General features: G+C 33.9%; 1 protein-coding gene across 1 annotated transcript in view; it reads right to left on the bottom strand.

Moving 5' to 3' along the window:
- ABCB5 (ATP binding cassette subfamily B member 5) overlaps positions 1–21,840 on the bottom strand; it is a 137,358-nt gene that overhangs the window by 92,185 nt on the left and 23,333 nt on the right. Inside the window, exons 2-10 of the mRNA XM_047847360.1 lie at positions 20,672–20,744; positions 18,485–18,539; positions 16,717–16,867; positions 13,283–13,337; positions 4,644–4,835; positions 4,387–4,558; positions 1,876–2,000; positions 1,618–1,795; positions 196–309 (exon numbers count right to left, since the gene is read on the bottom strand). Of these exons, the coding sequence (XP_047703316.1) occupies positions 196–309; positions 1,618–1,795; positions 1,876–2,000; positions 4,387–4,558; positions 4,644–4,835; positions 13,283–13,337; positions 16,717–16,867; positions 18,485–18,539; positions 20,672–20,724 (1,095 nt within the window). The 5' untranslated portion in view covers positions 20,725–20,744. The remainder of the gene's footprint in view (positions 1–195; positions 310–1,617; positions 1,796–1,875; positions 2,001–4,386; positions 4,559–4,643; positions 4,836–13,282; positions 13,338–16,716; positions 16,868–18,484; positions 18,540–20,671; positions 20,745–21,840) is intronic.

Genomic DNA, 21,840 nt, shown 5'->3' with positions numbered 1-21,840 from the left:
CTACATTGAGTTAGACATAAAGGTTTCAATAAAACACAATGCCCTTGTAGAAGAGTTAAAACAATCTCTTTGCATATCTAATTATCCAACGTGGATTTTGCCCATCTTTTGTTTTAATGAAATGAATGTATGTATTTTTTTGGTTTCTTTCTTGCAGTAATTGTAGTTATCTTTCAGAGCAATGTGAAGCCTTACCTTGTCAATAACCTGGAAAATATTAAAGGCGGCTCCCCTGGCTATAGTGAAGGTTTCAAAGCTAGGGGCTGCTGTTCCAATGCAGTAGCTACTATGGATTACACTAAAAAAAACCTATAGGAACAAGAAAATAATATTTAATCTTCCTCAAATATATAAGAGACACAATGGAATAAAGTGTATATTTGGTTGACACTCAGAGAGATATATTAGAGAAATTAGGTAGGAAAGAATGCAAGCTGCTGCCAAACATAAAGGAAACACAAGTTAATCCAATTTTACATGGCTTTTTCTTAATGTGGAACAACTTTTGATTGTCTCACAGTCTCATTATCACCTGCTGGGAAGCTTGAGCACGAAAATCTGTTTACTGAAGAAGGCTCACTGGTTGAGTGAGGAGGTAAGCTGCACTCCCTCCCTGCTGGTCAGTCAATTCCTTAAACTTTACAGAGAAGGATGGGATACATTTCACTTACATAGAGACATTGTACTATTTCTGTCCAAACTTCTGAATTCTTATATTAATGGACATCTTTCAGTTTCAGACACATATATCTTGGCAAAAAATCAAATAAATAAAGTATCCCATAAGCCAGGTGCTTTTTCCCTATTTTTACAAATGAGGAAGCTAAGGCTTAGCGAGTCATTGGCCTAAAGTCACATATAAATTGAGGAGTAAGGATGTGCCCCAAATTCCTCATGCTCAAATTTCATTTATATAAAAGTCTTAATTATGAAAGTCTCAAATCTAAAAGATGACTTTAGTTGACAGAAATCTACATAAAATGGGAAGGCCAAATGAGAACTGAAGTATATAGACCAGATCAATTCAGTTCAGCAAGACAAACTGTCTTTAATCCTGAACTGAATTGTTTATTGTTCAAATTTGGGAGGATGACCGAATAAACTCAAATTCAATGCATAATCCTAAGAGTTAAAAAAAAATCTAAATTGTGATGTTGGAGAGAGCTGTAGATGATAATTCTGTTTTTAACATTAGTATATGCTGAAAGGACAGAGGAAGGTCAGGAGAGTTTTATCTCCAGAATATTACCAGAGGAAGCCATTCAGCAAGGTGAATGTAGAGTCTTGTCTTACCTCAGCAAGCTTGAAAGGAGAAAGTCTCACGAGAGAATGGCCTTTTTGACTGCTGGATTAAGAAAACTCTACATCCCAGGGGAGAATTCAGTTATGATTCTTCTAAAAGTATGATGCTTTTAAAGATATGCTGGATGACTAAATCCTGCCAGTTCATAGATATAATTTAAAGATATACCCAGATAATTTGAAAGAAACGAGTATTTGTTTGTTAAAAACATTCATCTTTGAATATTCATAATTATTCAAAGACAGATTTTGTCTAAACTCTAGATAAGAAGAGATTACATAGGCAAGTTACCTTTGTTCTTAAATAAGACTTACAGCAAGAACAGTTCCGATGGTATAACCAGGTTCTCCACTAAGAATCAAAGAGGTGCCATACCAAAAAGCAAGTCCATAGGTTCCATTCATAAAGAAGTACACTGCACCAAGAGAGAGTTTTGAAGCTATAGCCTTTCTTATGCCAACATCCTTTGCATCTTTTAGATTCTGTGTATACCTTAAAAAGACAAGACACAATGTAATAGACTTTGGGGAAAATAAAACCAAGAAAATATTATCATAATTAAAGGAACAGACCTTTGAATTTCTTTTTCCTGGGCTCCAAAGGCTACAACTGTTCGGATGGATGACAAGACTTCTTCTGCCACAGCCCCAGCTTTGGAATAGGCATTTAATTCCTTACTGGACAATGAGATCATTATCTGTAACAAACCATGACCACAGTTAACCAAAAGATGACCCTGAGGCAGTAACAATGTGCAGAGAACTTAATTCAGGTGGAATCTAGAATAGCAGAATTTTATTATTGAAAAGGTACTTAGTATCATTTAATCTAATTTTCTCAGTTTGCAAACGGGGAAAGAAATGGCCAGAGATATTAAGTGACTTTTTAAAGTCTCACAGCAGTGAAAGAATTTAGTGTGACATAATCTTCAATCTAAATCTCTACTCTGTCTTCTACAAGCAGAGCTTCCCTGTTTTCTCTCTGTATTTTTAAAAATTTAGAATATGTGTACTTATGCTAACACAATTGGGAAAGACGATTTGGAGATGGGTTTTAGGGACATAGACCTTTTCAGGTGTACTATGGAAACTGGTGAGCCTGATTTGACTTGATTTATTATCATGTAAAAAGCAAGTCTTCCAGAGGCTATGGATCACAGTACCAGGCAGAAGAAGATAATCCTGCATATGTCTGGAGTGTGACCCCTGAAACTATTATTGCATAACACAGCCTACCTAGTAAGTGCTATATCTCCAGCACTTAAGAGGTGAGATTTCAGAGACAGAGAGGAAAGAGAATATCATTCTTATCGTTATTAGGCAGGTTTAAAAATTTTTCAAAATTTTAAAATCAGAATGTGCCTTTTTCTCTATTATACATTCCACTTACTACTCCTTTAATTAGTAACAGATTTCATTTAGTAATTAGCACAATGGTCCAATGAAATGGAATAGGAGGAAAATTGTCCACTGAGCTGTGAGTCTTAAACTATTACCTACTCAAATAACAAATCTATCCATTTTCAAAACACATTCCAAATAATTGGAGATGATTTTATGTAAGACATGCTTGGACAGTTGTTAAAGTCAGAAGGTAGCATAAACTGAATAATACTTATTTTCTGAATTCACTTAAAGATAATTATTCCTATCTCATTGGAGAGGAAGCAGCACCTAGCAATAACCACTGTACATAGTGAGTGTTTAATAAATGTTTGCCAAATTAAACTGAACCAAAGGAAGCTGGAAACCACCCACCCTGGCTTCTTTAGTCATTTGAATAACTTTGACCTTATTGGCTTCTTCCTTACAACCAGTTCATACAGTAGCAGAACTGTATTTCCCACTGTTGTTCCTTTGAAACTTCTTGTCCACTTTGCTTCCCTGAGCAATTTTAAGTTTAGGCTCTGATCTTAGTAACACATAGTGGGTAATCTTCCTACTGAGTGGGTCCTAATTTCAAATATGCTGGGGATGAAGATTTTGACAAGGGTTACAAGGTCAATCCTAAAAGTCATACTAAATAAAGATTTCTTGTCTAAACATTGAAGTCTATCAAGAAATCATTCAACTATAGAATATTTTTATTGCTGTAAATTCTTGTTTGATTGGATCTGTATATTGCTACCAAATAAACTCTGAATTTTATGGCTTTGATTTCAATAAAGAACAATTGGCTTTGCAAAATTAAAAATCCCATCTATCCCTAAGAATACACGGTGCCTCCAATCTAGGAGATGGATATATACATTGGTTGAATTGTCAGGCTTGATTTAGAGAAAGATATTAGGGACATATGTGTTGCTTTTGGACTTCACAAAGAGCACTGCTTTCAAATCCAGGCTATACATGATCAATATCTTGTGCTATGCTCACACCAGCACTAGAAACATAATTTAACATGAAAATGCATAATTTATTTTAAAAATTGTATCAGATTTATATAGTACATAAAAGTAGACATTAAGCAGACATTTTCAATGTAATTCAAGTCTTATAAAAATATGAACTTGAAATGGCTGACATAAAAAATGTTTACAGTTTTAGCAGTTTCTTATTCTGTTTTAATGAAATGAATTGCACACATTTATCTGGACATTTAGAACACATAAGTCTCTTCCAAAATCCAATGTATAATGGCGTAATTCTTTATCCATGCTATCATTTGAAGTTGCGCTAGGCTACCAAATGAAGAGGAATGCTTTTGTTTTGTTTTGTTTTGTAAGTAGGCTCCACACCCCATGCATAGTCCAATGTGGGGCTTCAACTCATGACCCTGAGATCAAGACCTGAGCTGAGATCAAGAGTCAGACACTCAACCAATTGAGCCACCCAGGTGCCCCAAGAGGAATGTTTTTTAATGTTAGTAACCTCTTTAATGTTAGTAACTAACCTTATTGTAGCCAAATAACTTGAAGACAAAAGGGTGATTAATAGTGAACAAAATCAAAAGTATTTGTGATGCATAACATCCCTATTTTTAGACATAGGAACTGAATAGAAATGACTTTTTTGACAAACTTGATAAAAAACCTAGTTCATATTCTTGCTTCCAGTCAACACTGCATTAGCCATCTTGCCTACCCTAGAAAACATGGCTGCTGAAGCAATTATAAGAGGTGAGGTGGAGAGAGTCACCAGGGTGAGTTTCCAGCCCTTGACCAAACCAATCGCCAGGCCAATAGAAAAAGTAGACATGTTTTGAAACAACAGAGCAATCTTGTCTCCAATACCATCATTGATTTTGTTGATGTCACTGAAACAAATAAATAAATGCATTTAAGTCATTGATATATCATATATGGAAACAAAGTTGATATACTACAAATCCATCCTCTTACTCAGTCATACGAGTGTTAAGTTCACCAATGTCACAACCATCAAACCAGCTGATGTCCTGTGCCAAAATTGAATGGAAAAACTGTTTTCGAATTCTTTTGGTCTGTCGTGCTGCAGTCATAACCCAAAAGGAAATCTGCATGTAGCCAAAAACCAAGGCAGTAACTCCAATTCCAATATAATATAGGGTCAACCTGAAAAAAGATTATTGGAAACATTATTGAGACTCAAGTGCAGTTTTTTCCCTTTGTTATCAACAACAACAAAAGAAATCTACCATAATATTTGATTGAGAGAATTTGTGCTTTAGCCTATAAAATAACTAAAAATAAACCTCCATAAGAAGAAATAAAGTACACTGAATATAAAAATTTAGGTTTCCCTAGTCTAGAATATGTCTCTCTTACATTACTAGTAGAAATTAGTATTTTAAAACATTTGTTATTTATATCTTCTTTCAGTAATTTTTAAAATTTTCATTTGAAAAGTTACATTGACATAATTAAGATAGCTGTATGTGGAACAGGTAGATAAAGAAATGAAAGTAGTCAAAAACAGTGTATAAAATATTTAATATATATATATGTATATATACTATTAAATATAAAATTCAACTTTAGGAATTTACCATAAGGAAATATATAAAAAAGATTAATCTAGATGGATGGTCATGTTAGCATTAACAACAATAAAGAAAAGCTGAAAACAATCTAACAGTAGACCAGATAAATGCAGTCATTTAAAAAATGTATACTGGGTACCTTCTATCTGTAAGGTTTTAGAGATATAGTCATGAGCAAGATGATAAGTCCCTATTCATGAAAAATTTACATTCTGGTGGGAGGAGACAGACAATACATATAGAAAAATAATTTCAGGTGGTTCTATGAGGGAAATAAACAGGGTGATAAGTCACAGACTAACCAATGGGTAAAGGTGAGTCGGGAGAGCTGGTGCAAATAGAGTGGTTAAGAAAACATTTTTTGAGGAAGTGATATTAGAGCTGGGATACAAAAGGTAAAATAGAGCCACACATAAAAGTAGCAAGAAGAGTGTATTCTAGGGAAAAGAAGAAGAATAAGGTCTGAGGCAGAAAAAAAGCTTAGCATGTTCCAGGAACAAAAGAACTCCAAAGTCGTATGAAATGATCAGGCCAGAGAATTTAGCAAATATTGTAGGGTGACCATGGTGCATTGCACAGATTTTATTTTAAGAGAAGAAGTAGACCATTGGAGGATCTAAGCATGGGATGACCTTATCAGTTCAACTTTTAAAAAGATCAGCTGGCCCCTCTATGGAGAATGAATGGAAATGAAAGCAATGGAAGCAGGCAGTTTAGTTAGGAGGATATTGCAATGGCCAACATGAGAAGGATAGGGCCTTGGATAAAGATGCAGCTTAAGTATAAAGAAGTGGAAAGATTCTAGTTACATTTTTGAAATACAACAAACTGGAATTGCCAATGTATTGGATGCGAGGAATGTAGGAAGGGGAGAAATTAAGGATAACTACTTAGATTCTGATTTGAGCAACTGGGTGAAAGGTGTGCCATGTACAGCCATTGATGGCTGGGAATGGAACAGATCTGTAGGAGATATCAAGGGTTTTGATTTAGATATTTTAAGACTGAGATGCTTAGTAAACATAAAAGTGGAGATCAAGTAAGAAGCTGAAAATGAGAGTTAGGAGTACTTGGAACAGGGTCTAGGCTAGAGATGTAAATTTGAAAGGCATCAACTTACAAGTGGTAATTAAAGGATTGACTGAGACCACCCACAGAGGGAGAGAGAGTGTGTGTGTGTGTGAGTGAGTTAAATGCAGATAAAAAAGATAAGAGGACCAAGGAATGAGCTCAGGTACTCTCCAAACATGGTAGTTTGGGGTGAAGAGAAAAAGCCTGCAAAGAAAGCTGAGGAGTGGCCAAGGAGGTAGGTGGAAAGCCAAGAAAGTGAAGTACTAAGGAAAACAGAGAGAAACATTCAACTGATTCCCATTATTCCCAGATTCTGTGTTGGCAAATCTGTGTGCTCACTAAGGCTTATTTTTAACCCTGAAATGAATACTCAGATGTTTTCATTGTTACTCATGGACATGCATAGAGTGCCAAAAAATTTGAGTTGCTCAACAAAGATGATCCCAGCTGAAGTTGAACAAGGCAACACTCTGCCTGCTTGTTTTAGTTCTCACATTGTAAACAAGTGTCATTTTTTGTGGCATATGTAGTACCACGTTTTTCTAATTTTTGTATTTTTTCTTGATGATTTCACTATTTAAAATGACTCTTAAGCAGCATGCTGAAGGGCTATCTAGTGTTTCTAAGTGTAAGAAGGCTGTGGTGAGTCCTATGGAGAAAATATGTGTGTTAGATAAGTGTTGTGTAGGAATGAGTTATAGTGCTATTGACTATCAGTTCAATGTTAATGAGTCAACAATATATATTAGATAAGATGTCTTTAAACGTTAATATGCACAAAATGAGGTTATGTGTTGACTGATGAAAATGTGACCAGAGGCTCACAGGAACTTAATTAACCCTGTGTTTAACCTAGGAACAACAGTTTAATATTTCTAATTCAGTATTTGTGACTTTAATAAAACAAAAATATTGCAAATAAACAGAACTGGATGTTTTCTAATAAGAGAGGCTTTATAAGGACAGCATAAAACACAAGAGGTTTAATGAAAATCACCTTACTGAATTTTTTTACTGTTGTGGGGAAAATGTTTATAATATTATAAGTAAAAATGGGTTGTAAAAACAAATGAGAAGAAGAAATGCAAGATCTGCACACTGGAAATTATAAAACATTGTTTGGAAAAATTAAAGATCTAAAAAAATTGAGAGGTAATCCATGTTCATGGATTAGAAGACTCAAAAATGTTTTCAAGGTGACAATATCCCCAAACTGATGTATGCAATCCAACTGATCAATGCAATCCCTCTAAAAAATCCAGTAGGCTATTTGGCAGAAATTGGCAAGATGAACCTAAAATGTATGTAGAAATGAAGAGAACTCAGAAGAGCCAAAATGATTTTTAAAAGGAACAAAGTTGGAGGACTTACATTTCCTGATTTTATTTATTTGTTTGTTTATCCATTCATTCTCTAAAACTATACTAATCAAAACAGTGTGATATTAGTATAAGAACAAACATATCAATAAATGCAACAAAACTGACAGAACAGAAACCTTTACATTTGGACAGCTGATTTTTAGCAAAGGTGCCAAGGAAATTGAGAAAGGAGAATAGATAAGTTTTTCAAGGACTTAGTGCTTGGGACAAATGGATATAGTCACATGCAGAAAAGTTAGAATCTTACCTCATAACAGTCACAAAAATAAACTGAAAATGGACCATAGACCTAAGTATAAAAGCTAAAATATTCAAAGTCCTAGAAGAAAACGTAGGAGAATATCTTCAAGATCTTGGGTTAGGCAAAGAATTCTCAAATCCAAAGGCACAATCGATAAAAGAAAAAAACTTGATAAATTGTACCTCATCATCAAAACTTAAAACTTTTGTGTTTCAAAAGAAACCTTTAATAAAATGAAAAAGCTAGCCATAAACTAGAAGAAAAAACTTGCCAATCATACATATGACAAAAAACTTGTATCCCAGAACTTATAAAATAGAACTCTCATAATTCAATAATAAGAAAAGGCACAATTAAAAATAGTCTAAATATTTGAACATTTAACCAAAGAAAATATATGAATGCTTAAAATGTATTGAAAAAAACTTCTCATTATTAGTCACTAGAGAAATGCAAATTAAAGCCACAATATGATACCACTTGACACCTATTACCAAGGCTATAATAAAAAAGACAGACAATAAACAAATGTTGACAAGGATGTGGAGAAATTGGAATCCATATACATTGTTGGTGAAAAAACAAAATGGTGTAGCCAGTTTCTTTAAAAGATAAACACAAACTTACCATATGACCCAGCAATTCCACCTAGGTAAACACCCAAGAGAAATAAAAACATATATACACATAAAGATAACTATACTGATGTTAATAGAAGCATTATTTTTAAAATAGTAAAAAACCAGAAACAATCTAAGTGCCCATCAACTGGTAAACAGATAAAAAAAATGTGTACCCCTGAAGTGGATTACTACTAAGCAATAAAAAGGAATAAACTACTAATACATGTTACAACATGGATGAAACTCAAAAACACTATGCTGGCTCAGTGGGTTAAGCATTTGACTTTGGCTCAGGTCATGATCTCATGGCTTGTGAGTTCGAGCCCTGCGTGGAGCTCTGTGCTGACAAGCTCAGAGCCTGGAGCTTGCTTCAGATTCTGTGTCTCTGGCTCTCTCTGGCTGTCCCCTGCTTGTTCTCTGTCTCTCTCTCTCAAAAATAAATAAACATTAAAAAAAATAAACAAAATGAAGTGTGTATTATAGATAAGTGCCCTGGAATGACTCAAGCCTTTTTTTTTTTTTAATGACACAGAATCCTGCGTCTCCATCTCCCTCTACCCCCCACCCCCTGCTTATGCATTGTCACCCTCCCTCTCTCTCTCTCTCTCTCAAATATAAGTAAACATTAAAAAAAAACCACTATGCTAATAAATAAAAGAAGCCAGGTGCCCTACATATTATGTTTCCATGCACATGCAATGTCTTAAATATAAATCTTTAGAGATAGAGAGCAGATAAGTGGTTGGCTGGGGCTGGGTGTGGGAATGGGGACTGACTGTAAGGGAGGGATCTTTACAGAATGATGGAAGTGTTCTAAAAATAGATTGTCATGATGGTTGCACAACTCTGTCAGTTTACTAAAAATCATTGAAGTGTACAGTTAAAACTGGTGAGTTTTATGATAAGTAAATTATGCCTCAATAAAGCTATTAAAATCATATAAACAGTATAATTCTAATTATATTAAAATTATGTATGTGTACTCATACATGTAAAAAGATTATAATAATAAAAACAAAACTAATGTTTATTATCCATTAGTGGCAGGATTATAAGTGATTTAATTTTCTTTGTGCATTTTTTCTTTTCATGTTATATACAATGAAAATATTAAGCATTTAATCAGAAAAGGTAATTAAAATAATTTTTACAGAAGCACTGATTCACTTTTTAATAGACTTTTCCTTAAGAACAAAGAAAATAACACATTCAATTTATTGCAAATTGAAGATACTATAGTCATTACCTCTCATTTATCTAGTAATCAAACTTCCAAACTACCTGGGACCCAGAAGAAGAAGCCCCAGTAGTCCCAAAGTCCAGGTACTTTATTTGGCACCAGTAAATGAAACTACCTTCATGGTCTAAGTCTTCTGATTCAAAACCACTTGCAAATTAAGGCTGATTTAATAGCTTCATTTATTGAGCATTTATTTTGTGTTAAATATTATGTCAGGCCCTTGACATATCTGAGTATCATTGAATCTTCAGGAAGTATTAATATTTCATTTTGCATATGAAGAAACTGAAGCTTACAGAAGCTCCCCAACAGGTTCCATAGTTAAAAAGTGGTTAAAAATCCATCACCTTAATCCTGAACCCATGATATGAATCCTGAATATATGATCTGAATCACTCTAGCAATATTTCTGAGGAGAAAGCATTCTCAAATAGATTCGGGAAACCCTGTATACCTAGTGTCATTCCTCCTTGGAAACATGTGAACATATCAAGAAATCAAAAACTAAAGATATTAACTTTGTTCAATGCAGGATGTCTCAGACCGATTAACTATGAATACTCACCTCCTTTTAAAATGTACCACATATTAACAGTCCCAATTTACACAATTTAGGAATTATTCTAGGTCCTTACTTGATGCAGCAGAATTTGCTATCTACCTAATCTATCAGCCAATATCCTATTTTATCTTCCTCCTAAATAAGAGAACCTTCATTTTATTTGAAGTGGCAATATGCCCAGCTAAAATGGATGTGGTCCTATGACTAGAACAAAGACAGAAAGATGCTGAGTCCCTAATGCCTTTTGAACCATATTTCATCCTTAGACTACCAACTTTCAGATATTTACATGTAAGAGAAATAAATTTCTATCATGGTTAAACAACTATTACCATGGGTTTTACATTAAATGCAACTGAAGTAAATCTAACACAGCCTTGGTAATCTAGTTTGCCCCTTCATTTTCAGGTAGATTATGAAAGATATATTAGAAGTAGCAAAAAGGAGGGAACAACTTGCTTAAAAGTTCATACATAATTAATTAATTAACCCTTGACAGACGAGGGGGCATCATATTTACCATCAATCATCTTGGGACTACTTAATCATTATGATTTGGACTCGACAAGAAAATATTCAATTATTTTCAGAATATTTGGTAAATAAAATAAGGATACAGGCTGAACATCAAAAACATTAAACTTATATAAAGCTATGAATCATTATCTGTAGATAATAACATAGAATAAAATTCTTTGGTTCCTGATGATTATAGTTGAAAGAAGTATTTTTACCTTATCCTCATCCAAAAAAGAGGATATAAAGTAATGATTCTCAGAAATGTGTTCATCAAAACATTAGTTCCACAGGATGTTACTAGGTGTTTGGGGAAAAATGGGTTTTATAGTCAAATAGTAATAACTGGGAATAAATGGAGCTTTACTACACTTATCTGTCCTATGTATATCCAAAAGGAGGTTGTCATATGATATTGTCAAAATCAGTTTGACCATGAAATCTTTTCTCTTCATGTATCTCAAATATCCCAAAACAGAACACCGGTTTGAGGAACAATAGCATAACAAATACAACAGATCAAAAATGTTAAGAATGTTTCTTTGTAAATTTCAAAATCTTTTAATAACTGTATGCAGACATATCTCTTCATTTTATTCTCCCTTTTATTATCTGTTCTTTAAATGGATGCTACTATTTTTCAAAATTCCAAAATTCTTTGTAAAAAGCTCAAACCTCATCATTATACATCAGAACCTCAGTTTAATACTGTAAGAATAGAATTCAGTAAAAGGCAATACACTGGATCTCAACAAGGAATTTTCAAAAGACCCACTATAAAGAAATTTTATGTAAGAGTTGCTAAAAAACAGAATCAACATTCAAAGAGAGTTCAGGCTGCAGCAAAGTACAACTGGAGGGGGTGCCATTTACACTGCATGCTGTCCAATACAACTTATTGTGTCAAAGAAAATATTCCATATCTGTGATAGACAAGATGACACCAGCCAAATGTGACTACTGAACACTTGAACTGTGACTAAAAATGAGGAACTAAATATGTAATTTTATTCAATTTTAATTAATTCAAATTCAAATAGGCATATGTAGCTGTGGCTAACATATTGGACAGGGCAGGTCAAGGATTATGGCCCAGAGAGTTTCACTGCAATGTGATAGGTGTCCCTTGGGTTGTGCAACATGTAGGATTCACTTTTGGGAGTAAAATGAGGGATCACTTAGGTCTGTAGCAAAAACTCTCATAATTTTAGTGAGACACTACTAAGTCCATTGAATATACTCAATAAACAGCTTCGCTTTAACAAACTCAACACATAACAGAGGAAATGATACCATTTAATATATAAAACACAAAAACTGAATGCCCTTATAAATTATTTACTTCAGACTTTACAATTTTTAGTTTGAATACAACATCACCATAATAGTCTCAATAATTAGTCTCCAAAATTAGTCAATGAAACTTTACTGTTACTGTTTTTGAAATTATTTCATTATTTGAGCAGCTGGGTGGCTCAGTTGATTAAGTGTCATACTCCTGATTTTGGCTCAGGTCATGATCTCATGGTTCATGAATTCAAGTCCTGCGTTGGGCTCTGTGTTGACAGCATGGAGCCTGCTTGGGATTCTCTCTTTCTCTCTCTCTCTCTCTCTCTCTCTCTCTCTCTGCCCCTCCCCCACTTATACTCTCTCTCTTTCTCCCTCTCAAAATAAATAAACATTTAAACAATTATTTTACTATTTTTAGTATTTGTTGCACATGACTTTTTGGTGTTTAAAGTTTATAGAAGTAGCATTTTTCTCTAAGATTTGTAAGGAAAGTAATTTGAAAAAAAGAAAAAAATAAGTTCTTTAGTCTTTAGGATATGTACCTTCAGTTCTAGAAGGCAAAATTGGTCTAAAAATACAAATCTCAAAATGAATTTTCTACTGATGACAATTCTGTCAAATACAATTTAAGGCTTATGAACTTAGTGACTTTCAAATAGAAGAAAAATTATATAATAACTCTATTTTGTATATCCAATGAAAGAAAAGGACACATTTATGGGGTGTGCCTGGGTGGTTCAGTTTGTTGAGCGTCTGACTTAGGCTCAGGTCATGATATCGTGGTTTGTGGGTTCAAGCCCTGCATCGGGCTCTCTGCTGATGGCACGGAGCCTGGAGCCTGCTTCGGATTCTGTGTCTCCCTCTCTCCCTACCCCTCCCTCACGCACAGTCTGTCTCTCTCTCTCTCTTTCAAAAATAAATAAATAAATATTAAAAAAAAAAAAGAAAAGGACACATTTGCTTTAATCACTTATATGTAATATTAATGATGAAACCTTCGTTTTTTTCTTGTAAGTACTGAATAAAGCAGCGTGCAATAAACATGATACTGATATTTTACATTACTTACACAGTAACACATTAACATTACTTACACAGTAATATCTTCATTCAGCTTCTCTTGAGACTGAGTACAATTCTGGTGATTTGCTGTAACACAGTTTTTTAAATTATGAAGGCAATTAATTTATAATTGGCCACACTGTTTCATACATAGCCCTCCAAATGAAATATAATGCATTCTCAAGAAAATGGACTTAATATCTTACGGTTTATGATCATCTTAACTTTCTATTCTCTAACCTAAAGTTTGAAACTATTATTGCTCCTCTCAAAAAGAACTCATGCAATGTGAAAAATTGTAAGGAAATACTAACTATGTATCTCATATCTGGAAAAAATTCTTTAGGACATCTCTGATTCCAGACAAAAGTTGTGTAAGTAATAGTAATAGAATTCACCTTTCCTGCTGAGATTATGCATTTAGAATTCAGTTTGAGATATCCCAGGGAATAATTTAGAAAGTCCAAGAAAAGCAGGAACTCATGTGAAAAATTCTAGAAGTAACAGTCATGGTAAAAATTTAAGTGAAGCTCATTGAAATATGTTGGGTGAAACAAGGATAGCAACATAATAAAACAGTATTTAAAATAATCTTTGGATTATAAATTTTATATGTAAACTCTTCTAAGAGTTTTTTTTAAAGTTTATTTGAGAGAGAGAGAGAGAGAGAGAGAAGGGAAAATGAGCAGAGGAGGGACAGGGAGAGAATCCCACGGGATTCACAACACAGGGCTCGATTCCACGACCATGAAATCATGACCTGAGCCGAAATCAAAAGTCAGATGTCCAAAATATTGAGCCACCCAGGCGCCTCTACATGTACACTTTTCTATACATCTTCTGGTAAAAAATACACCATACATTAATTATTATATCAAGGTTGTGATTTCACAAACAGCACAAAACAGTGGTCAATATCCACTATCCACTATCATAATTTTCTTTCTTAAAACTTTTTCAATAAACATTTGAAATGAATTCTAGACATCTCATCTGTTCATCTTTTATATAACTGCACCATCATCACATATGATAATGTTTATGATCTTTATATGTGAACAATAATCTTTTCCTTATTCCATTTTAAAGCAATTTATTCCACATATTAGAATTAATACAGAAGTACTAAACTCTAGTGGAAAGTTTTAATGAAATTAACTGAGCTAATTAAGAGAATAAACATTGTTTGTAAAAATGGTACCTAAAATCACATAAAAATGGCATATTCTCATTTTGGAGATTATAGTAATAGAGGTAGCATGTGCAAAAGTTAAGTGCTGGCACAAAAATGGGCCCTTGATCAGTGACAGTTATTGTTCATATTTTCATTTGTTGGAGCAAATAATCCTCTTCTACATTTCTCCAGAAAATCAATGTTAAGTTGAAGGTATATAATTTAGTGTCCTCACTTCTCTTTAATAATATGTTGTACCAATAGTATCCATGTATTTATCTAAACCTTTACCAAACCTCTTTTGGTATGGTTTGGTAAATGTTCACCACATTTGACAAACAACACAATGAAATTTAAAAAACCTGGAGAAGGCCTAACCAAAATCAAAAGTCAAAATTCAAAGCAATATCAGTAGTTATGTTCTGCCCATCCTGTCTAAAGCTGGTAAGGGAATCAATTATAGAGTAGCTCTAACAAAATGAATATTCCTAAGCATATTGGCTTAGGTTGCTAGATTGTTCCTTCCCTCCTTCTTTCCTTCACTCATTCATTTGGAGAGAGACACAGTTGGCAGTCAATAAATATTTACTCAGTGAATTGGTGGCTTCATTTGTTTAACAAACAGAATAGCATCCTTAATTTAGCTTCTATCATTAAAATACTAAAAATTAATTGTGTAGACAGGAGATCATCACATGAAAAGACAAAGAAGTAGAAGCAATGGCTTTATCCTGCTCAAACAAGCCTAGGACACTTAAAAGATTAGCCTTTAGGTGGAAAACAAGAGGATATATGTTAGTATTTAAATTTAAATAGGACAGAGAGGGGGAGTACAGTATATAAAGCTAGGTTTATGTCTAAAAGACAGTCCAAGTTTTAATGACACATTTATCTCAGTTATAATAAACAGCTACAAGGATGCTTCTTATTGTATAATTTGTGGAAAACATAAAATCAGGGAATTACTAATATTTTTAATATCCTTCAGATAAAAAAAAGGCTATGGATACTATGTCAGTGCATAAAATTACTGGATTTACCTCTAAAGAATGCTACCTTGAAGAACACGACCCTGAAATAGGATACCACAAAGGTAATGATACATGAAAGACATCTATAACTATGGGAAATATAAAAACACCTTTTCCCCTATGCCTGATTATTAGATTTCCCTCCTATCTTTATTCAGGGTATTTGTCTCTAGTACCGTAATTTTCTGCATGCTCATTTTGGCTTCCTTGCTGCATTATGTTCTACAATCCCATGCATGTCTATATACTATTAATGAAACTCGAAGCAGTGATCTGAGAGATTTTGTCACTTTTGATTTCTTCTTTTTAAAGTGTGTATTATGGGGGTTCCTGGGTGGCTCAGTCAGTTAAGTGTCTGACTTCACCTGAGGTCATGATTTCATGGCTGGTGAGTTTGAGTCCCCTGTCAGGCTCTGTGCTGACAGCTCAGAGCCTGGAGCTTGCTTCAGATTCCATGTCTCTGGCTCTTTCTGCCTGTCACCTGCTCATGCTCTCTCTCCTCTCTCTCTCTCTCTCTCGAAAATAAATAAACATTAAAAAAATAATAAAGTGTGTATTATAAATAAGTGCCCTGAAATGGCTCAAGCCTTTGATTAAATCACGATACGATGATCACTTTTGATAGGAAATTATTTAATTTCCTGGAGAGACAAGTTGAGGTACACTCAGTCTCAGATGATTTTTTTTTTTTTTGAGAGAGAAAGCAAGTGAGGGAGAGGGGCAGAGGGAGAGAGACAGAATCTCAAGCAGGCTCTACGCTCAGCACAAAGCCTGACTTGGGGCTTGATCCCATGACCTTGGGATCATGGCCTAAGCCGAAATCCAGAGTTGGGCGCTCAACCAACTGAACCACCCAGGTGCCCCTCAGATGATTTTTATATACTATGAACGGAAATGGCTTTTGGACTTGAACTGCAACAATGGTTCTCTTCTGGGACTTCAGCCTGCTGGCCCACCTGGCAGATTTTGTATATATCAGCTTCCATAATGGCATGAGCCAATTCCTTAACAAAAATTTCTTTCTCTTTCTCTCTATAAATATATACACATGCACTCACATCCTTTTGGTTCTGTTTCTTTGACAAATACTAATACAGACTTTGGTTCCTTAGTCCCTGGCAATATGGAAGAATAAAGGACTTATATACGTATCATGTAGATATTGTTTGACAATATACAAATCTGTATTATGAGCTCTCTGTTTGTTTTATTTAATGCTTTTGAGTCCCCAGAAACATAGAAAAGTAAATACTGTGCTCACTTGTATTGGTTTTGACTAGACATCCACTAATAAAGTTATCACTCATTTCTCCTAAAATCAGTGACATTACAGGAAGACAGGCTCCGTTTACCAGTGATGCCAGTAATCCCAGGATCATGAGTGTGATATCCAGTCTGTCAGCAAAGCGAAACTGAGGAAAACAAAACATAGTAGCATTACAGCTGTAAAAAACAAAAATTAAAACCAACCTACAGTTTTTGCCATCAAGTAAATGTTATTTCATAAATTAAGGACTCAATAAATGTATAAAATCATGGAAAAGTATTTTATATATAAAATTAAAAAAAGGATCCCTGATATTAGCGATTTACAATGTATTTTGAAGAAGTTGTTGCTGGTTGTTGAAGAAGTTGCTATAAAGTAGCTCTGTCTATCTCTAAAATAAACATTTAAAAGATTTTTTAAAAATTAAAAAAATAAAGTAGCAAAATCTGTACAAATTATGCATCTGTGACACAGGTTAGATAGATGTGGGTATGAATCAGAAACTTCCTTCCATTTGGTTGATTCTAAAATAAATTAATATATTTTGAAACACTGCAATGACAATATCTTGGCTTATAGACAGTTGAACTTCAAACTTTCAATTCTTTAGGTTTATCAACATCATAGCGATGATAAAAGTAAGTGCAGTGAACGGTAACCATGTGGTAAAAATTAGTTCACCAAATATAATAAATTATATTTTTCATTCTTATTTTAAATTCCTTTGATTTTTTTTTCTAGCTAGGACAGTATCTATTCTATAAACTTATTTATAATAATAATTTGTAAGTCTGTTTGGAATAAGAAAAAGATAACTGAAAAAAAGAAGAAAGAAATCATTGAAAGCCAAATACTGAATGCTTTATATTCTATTCTATATCAGATCCCAACAATGCTATTCCAAAACAAAAACATGAACAAAACTTGAAAATATGGATTATTTATCTTACTGAGAGGTCAAGATAAAATGTATAGTGGTATTGAAATGAAATTAGATTTGTATAACAGCAAGAGGAACTTAGTACATATTTTATGAGTGGAGACTGAAAAAATTTAATGTATTACCATTTATTCATATGATAGCTAATAAATATTTATGGAGTAACTGCCACAGCATTGTACTTGGTACTACAGATGATAAGAGGGCATCTGTTCATCCACCTTCCTCCATAACAGTGTGTTATGTCTTTGATAAAGTTTGTCATGTTCTGCTACTTCCCAGGTTTTTTAGAATTTGACTTTTGAAAAAGCAGGTACTGTTTTGTGTGAATTTCTAATGACACTGATAGCCAGAATGACATACAGATTAGAGTAGGTAGAGGAATTGTTTTGGGAACACATTCCTGAAAATGGTCCTTGAACATAATCCTAAAGACATATGCTAACATACTGTTTTTAGGTATATGTTTTATAAAATATTTACATAATTATTTTTTATTTAAAAGAATTTATACACTTTGAAAATAACCAAGCGACTTTTATCAATGTATGCATCACACACACATGCACACACTTTTTTTTTTTTTTTGCAAAATTGGGATCATTGTGTAAATATTGTGCTTTTTTTCTTATCCCTTATTATGGAAACGTTGGGTTAATTATATTTTTTCCTATGAGAGGTAATATTGTAATTACTTATAAAATTCCCCTTCTTCCCCCCACAATAGATGTGAACTATCAATCATTTTAAGCACTACTGACAATTCCCTAAAATTGTATGATATATGTACTTTTTAACTTAATTTTACTTGATTTTACTTACTATCTCAATAGGTCCAACAATTTGTTTTCTTACTTTGGGGAGTTCTTGTAGTTTTCTGGAAAATAAATGTTGAAGATGGAAAGGTTACAATGTAAATATAACTGCAGATTTTTCCAATTAAAATTGTTCCTAACTATCAAATCTCATTCTTGATAGCAAATCTGCATCAACAATGAAATTTTAAAAACACGCTTAAGGATATACAGTACAAGATTTTTATCATAATCAATGGGAAAACTAAGTTGTCACTGGCTATGTCTACATTAGTTAGGATAACAACTGAAGGCAAACCTCTGGAATAGAAATTTTTTAATTGCGGTTGGTTAAGTACATTCATATGGTGCTCCCATCACCACCATCCATCCACAGAACTTTTACCTTGAAAAACTGACTCTATACCCATTAAACAGTAATTCCCCTTCTTCTCTCTTGGCCCTAGCTTCTGGCAACTACCATTCTATTTTCTCTCTCTATGAATCTGACTACCTTAGGTGCCTCATGTAAGTAGGACTATATAGTATCTTGTTCTTTTCTGTAGGGTTTATTCACCCTATTCTGTAGGGTTAAATACCCAAGTTTATCTATGTTGCAGCACATGTCAGAATTTTTCTCCTTTTTAAGGCTGATTACTATTCCATTGAATGTATATAACATTTTATTTATCCATCCATCCACTCATCAGTCAATGAACACTTTCAGAGTGCTTCTACTCTTTGCCTACTATGAATAATGCTGCTATGAATATGGGTATACAAATATCTTTTCAAATCCCCACTTTCAATTCTTTTGGGTAAATAACTAAGATCAAAACTTGCTTGTTATATTTTGTTTTTTAATATACTTGCTATGTTATATTTTGTTTTTTAATTATTATTTTTAATAGCATACATCTTAATGGGTATAAGGTGGTAGACTGGAATTTTTAAGATTTGTAACAAGAGGAAATGTAAACTTTTAATGAAAGAAGTACAATTAAGTATGCATTAAATAAGTATAACATGAATTTTGTCCCCCACTGAAAATTTCCTTTCTTAGCTCACATTTCAAGTCCAGATGAAAACTATAGGTTTTATTCATTGCTTTCACAGAAATATGTCAATTAAAGACACATACACATACAACATTCTTATACATTAAAGGAAGACTGGAAGGCAACATTAAGTTTTCAAAAAAAGACATCACAGAAGGATGAACTTCTGACTCTCCTCTCCAGCTTTGTAACATAGCTCCATCAACTTTGATGAATGTCAAGTCACTTAATTTTATTCCCTCTGAGGTTAAAAATTCATTTAAATACTGGGCCATTTTGTTCTGAGATGTTTCACAGATGACAACAAGTGCTTTAAGATTGTAAAGCCCTTCCTTTACCTCAAATGCTGATTTGAAAGTTTTTTATTTTATTATTTAAGTAATCTCTACCTCCAACATGGGGTTCAAACTCATGACTCTGAGATCAAGAGTGGCATGCTCCTCTTGACTGAGCCAGCCATGAACTCCCCATATCCCCCAACAAATGCTGATTTTAGCTAAGACTCAGTAAGCTCTGTTTTGAAATTTGTTTCAGGGAAATATTTCTGTCTTTCATTGACCTTCATGAAAAGCCTCTGAAGGGGGGTTTGGGTAGTCTTTTGAAAGTCTCTTTTCTACCAGAATTTAAAGCAGAAAATAGTACATGAGCAGATATGGTGGGAACTGCCTTTCTGGCTATTTGTAGCCCTGCATTAAGGAAACAAGCTATCAAAAGAGGTCCTCTTGACTTTTACAGCTTATACATCTAAATGTAAGGCCATTATTATAATAAAAGTGAAACAAATAGACTTTAAGCTATTTCAATTTTAAATCTGTAAATTAATGGATTATAGGTATAGGAAATTTTTCTAACATACAAACATACATAAACACACAGACATCTATTCAGTGAAAAAAATAATCAGAATCCAGTATTTTCCTGCATTAAATGTACCACATAGACTGAAGGATCCCTAGAGAACGGAATTGAAAATATTCAGGTATTTCTTCTCTTGTACTGGTAAGCTACAAGAAATTCACTGATTATGTTGAATTCCAGCACAAAAATAGCACTGCTATTTTTGGAAAAAATTACAAACATTTCTGCTATAGCTTTGAAAAGGATAAAGCATATCTGAAATTGCAGAAGGCTTTCAGTAGAATCTAGACAAAGCTTACCCGTTTCTCAGATAATTTTCTTGCATCTCTTCAGCTCTTTCAGAATTCGCCATCTTTTCACAATTTAATTCTTCTGAAATATTAATAAATATATCATGAGCATGCATTCTTTACATCCCTAACAACTTCTGAAAAAGTATGATGCTGAGTTTCACCCTGCCATCCTACTCTGCACCCTAATTGAAGTATCTGGTTAGGTAGCTCATTTATTCAGATTTTATCATTGAATTTACAGTTTTGTTGCTTTATTCTCAGCTTAGATTTGAAGCTAATAAAAATTCTAGAAATGAAATAAAAGGAAAGCCAGATCCTGTGCACAATGCATGTTTTTTCAGGACACTGGATTGTATTCCTACACTGCCACTGATTTCATTGTAATTCATGACAGTTTTAAATGTATCTCATGTTTAGTTTTCTCTATAAAAAGTTGATGCAACAGGGGGCACCTGGATGGCTCAGTCAGTTAAGCAACCGACTCTGGATTTCTGCTCAGGTCATGGTCTCACATTTCATGAGATGGAGCCCCACGTTGGGCTCTGCTGACTGCATGGAGCTTGCCTGGGATTCTCTCTCTCCCTCTCTCTCTCTGCTCCTCCCCCACTAGCACTCTTTCTATCAAAATAAATAAACATTTTTTAAAAAGTTGAGGCAACAGTTTCTGTTAGCCAGCAGTTTGAAATTTGTTTTTAATGTTTATTTATCTTTGAGAGAGAGAGAGAGAGAGAGAGAGAGAGAGAGAGAGAGAGAGAATGGGAGGGAGGGAGAGAGAGCGTGTGCAAGCCAGGGTAGGGGTAGAGACAGAGAAGGAGACACAGATGCCAAAGCAGGTTCCAGGCTCTGAGCTGTCAGCACACAGCCAGATGCAGGGCTCAAACTCATGAATCGTGAGATCATAACCTGGGCTAAAGTCTGCCTCTTAACCAACTGAGCCAGCTAGGCACCCATATTAGCCACCAGTTTGAAGGAATACGGTATCTAATTTACCAAATATAAGCAAGTCAGAGCTTCTCTCATGTACAGTTATCAAAAAATTAGAATATTTTGAAAACCCATTCATCATTAAAATTATATTAAGAATAATGTATACTTCCTTGGGATGATACTTCAGAATCTTAGCCTGTCTTAAGATTGGAATTATGTACATAAATTTTCATTTCATTGCAAATGTA

The sequence above is a fragment of the Prionailurus viverrinus genome, chromosome A2 (assembly GCF_022837055.1).
Source record: "Prionailurus viverrinus isolate Anna chromosome A2, UM_Priviv_1.0, whole genome shotgun sequence".
Taxonomy (NCBI): Eukaryota; Metazoa; Chordata; class Mammalia; order Carnivora; family Felidae; genus Prionailurus; species Prionailurus viverrinus.
The sequence above is the reverse complement of the archived record's forward strand: the minus strand, read 5'-3'. Positions and strand labels throughout refer to the sequence as shown.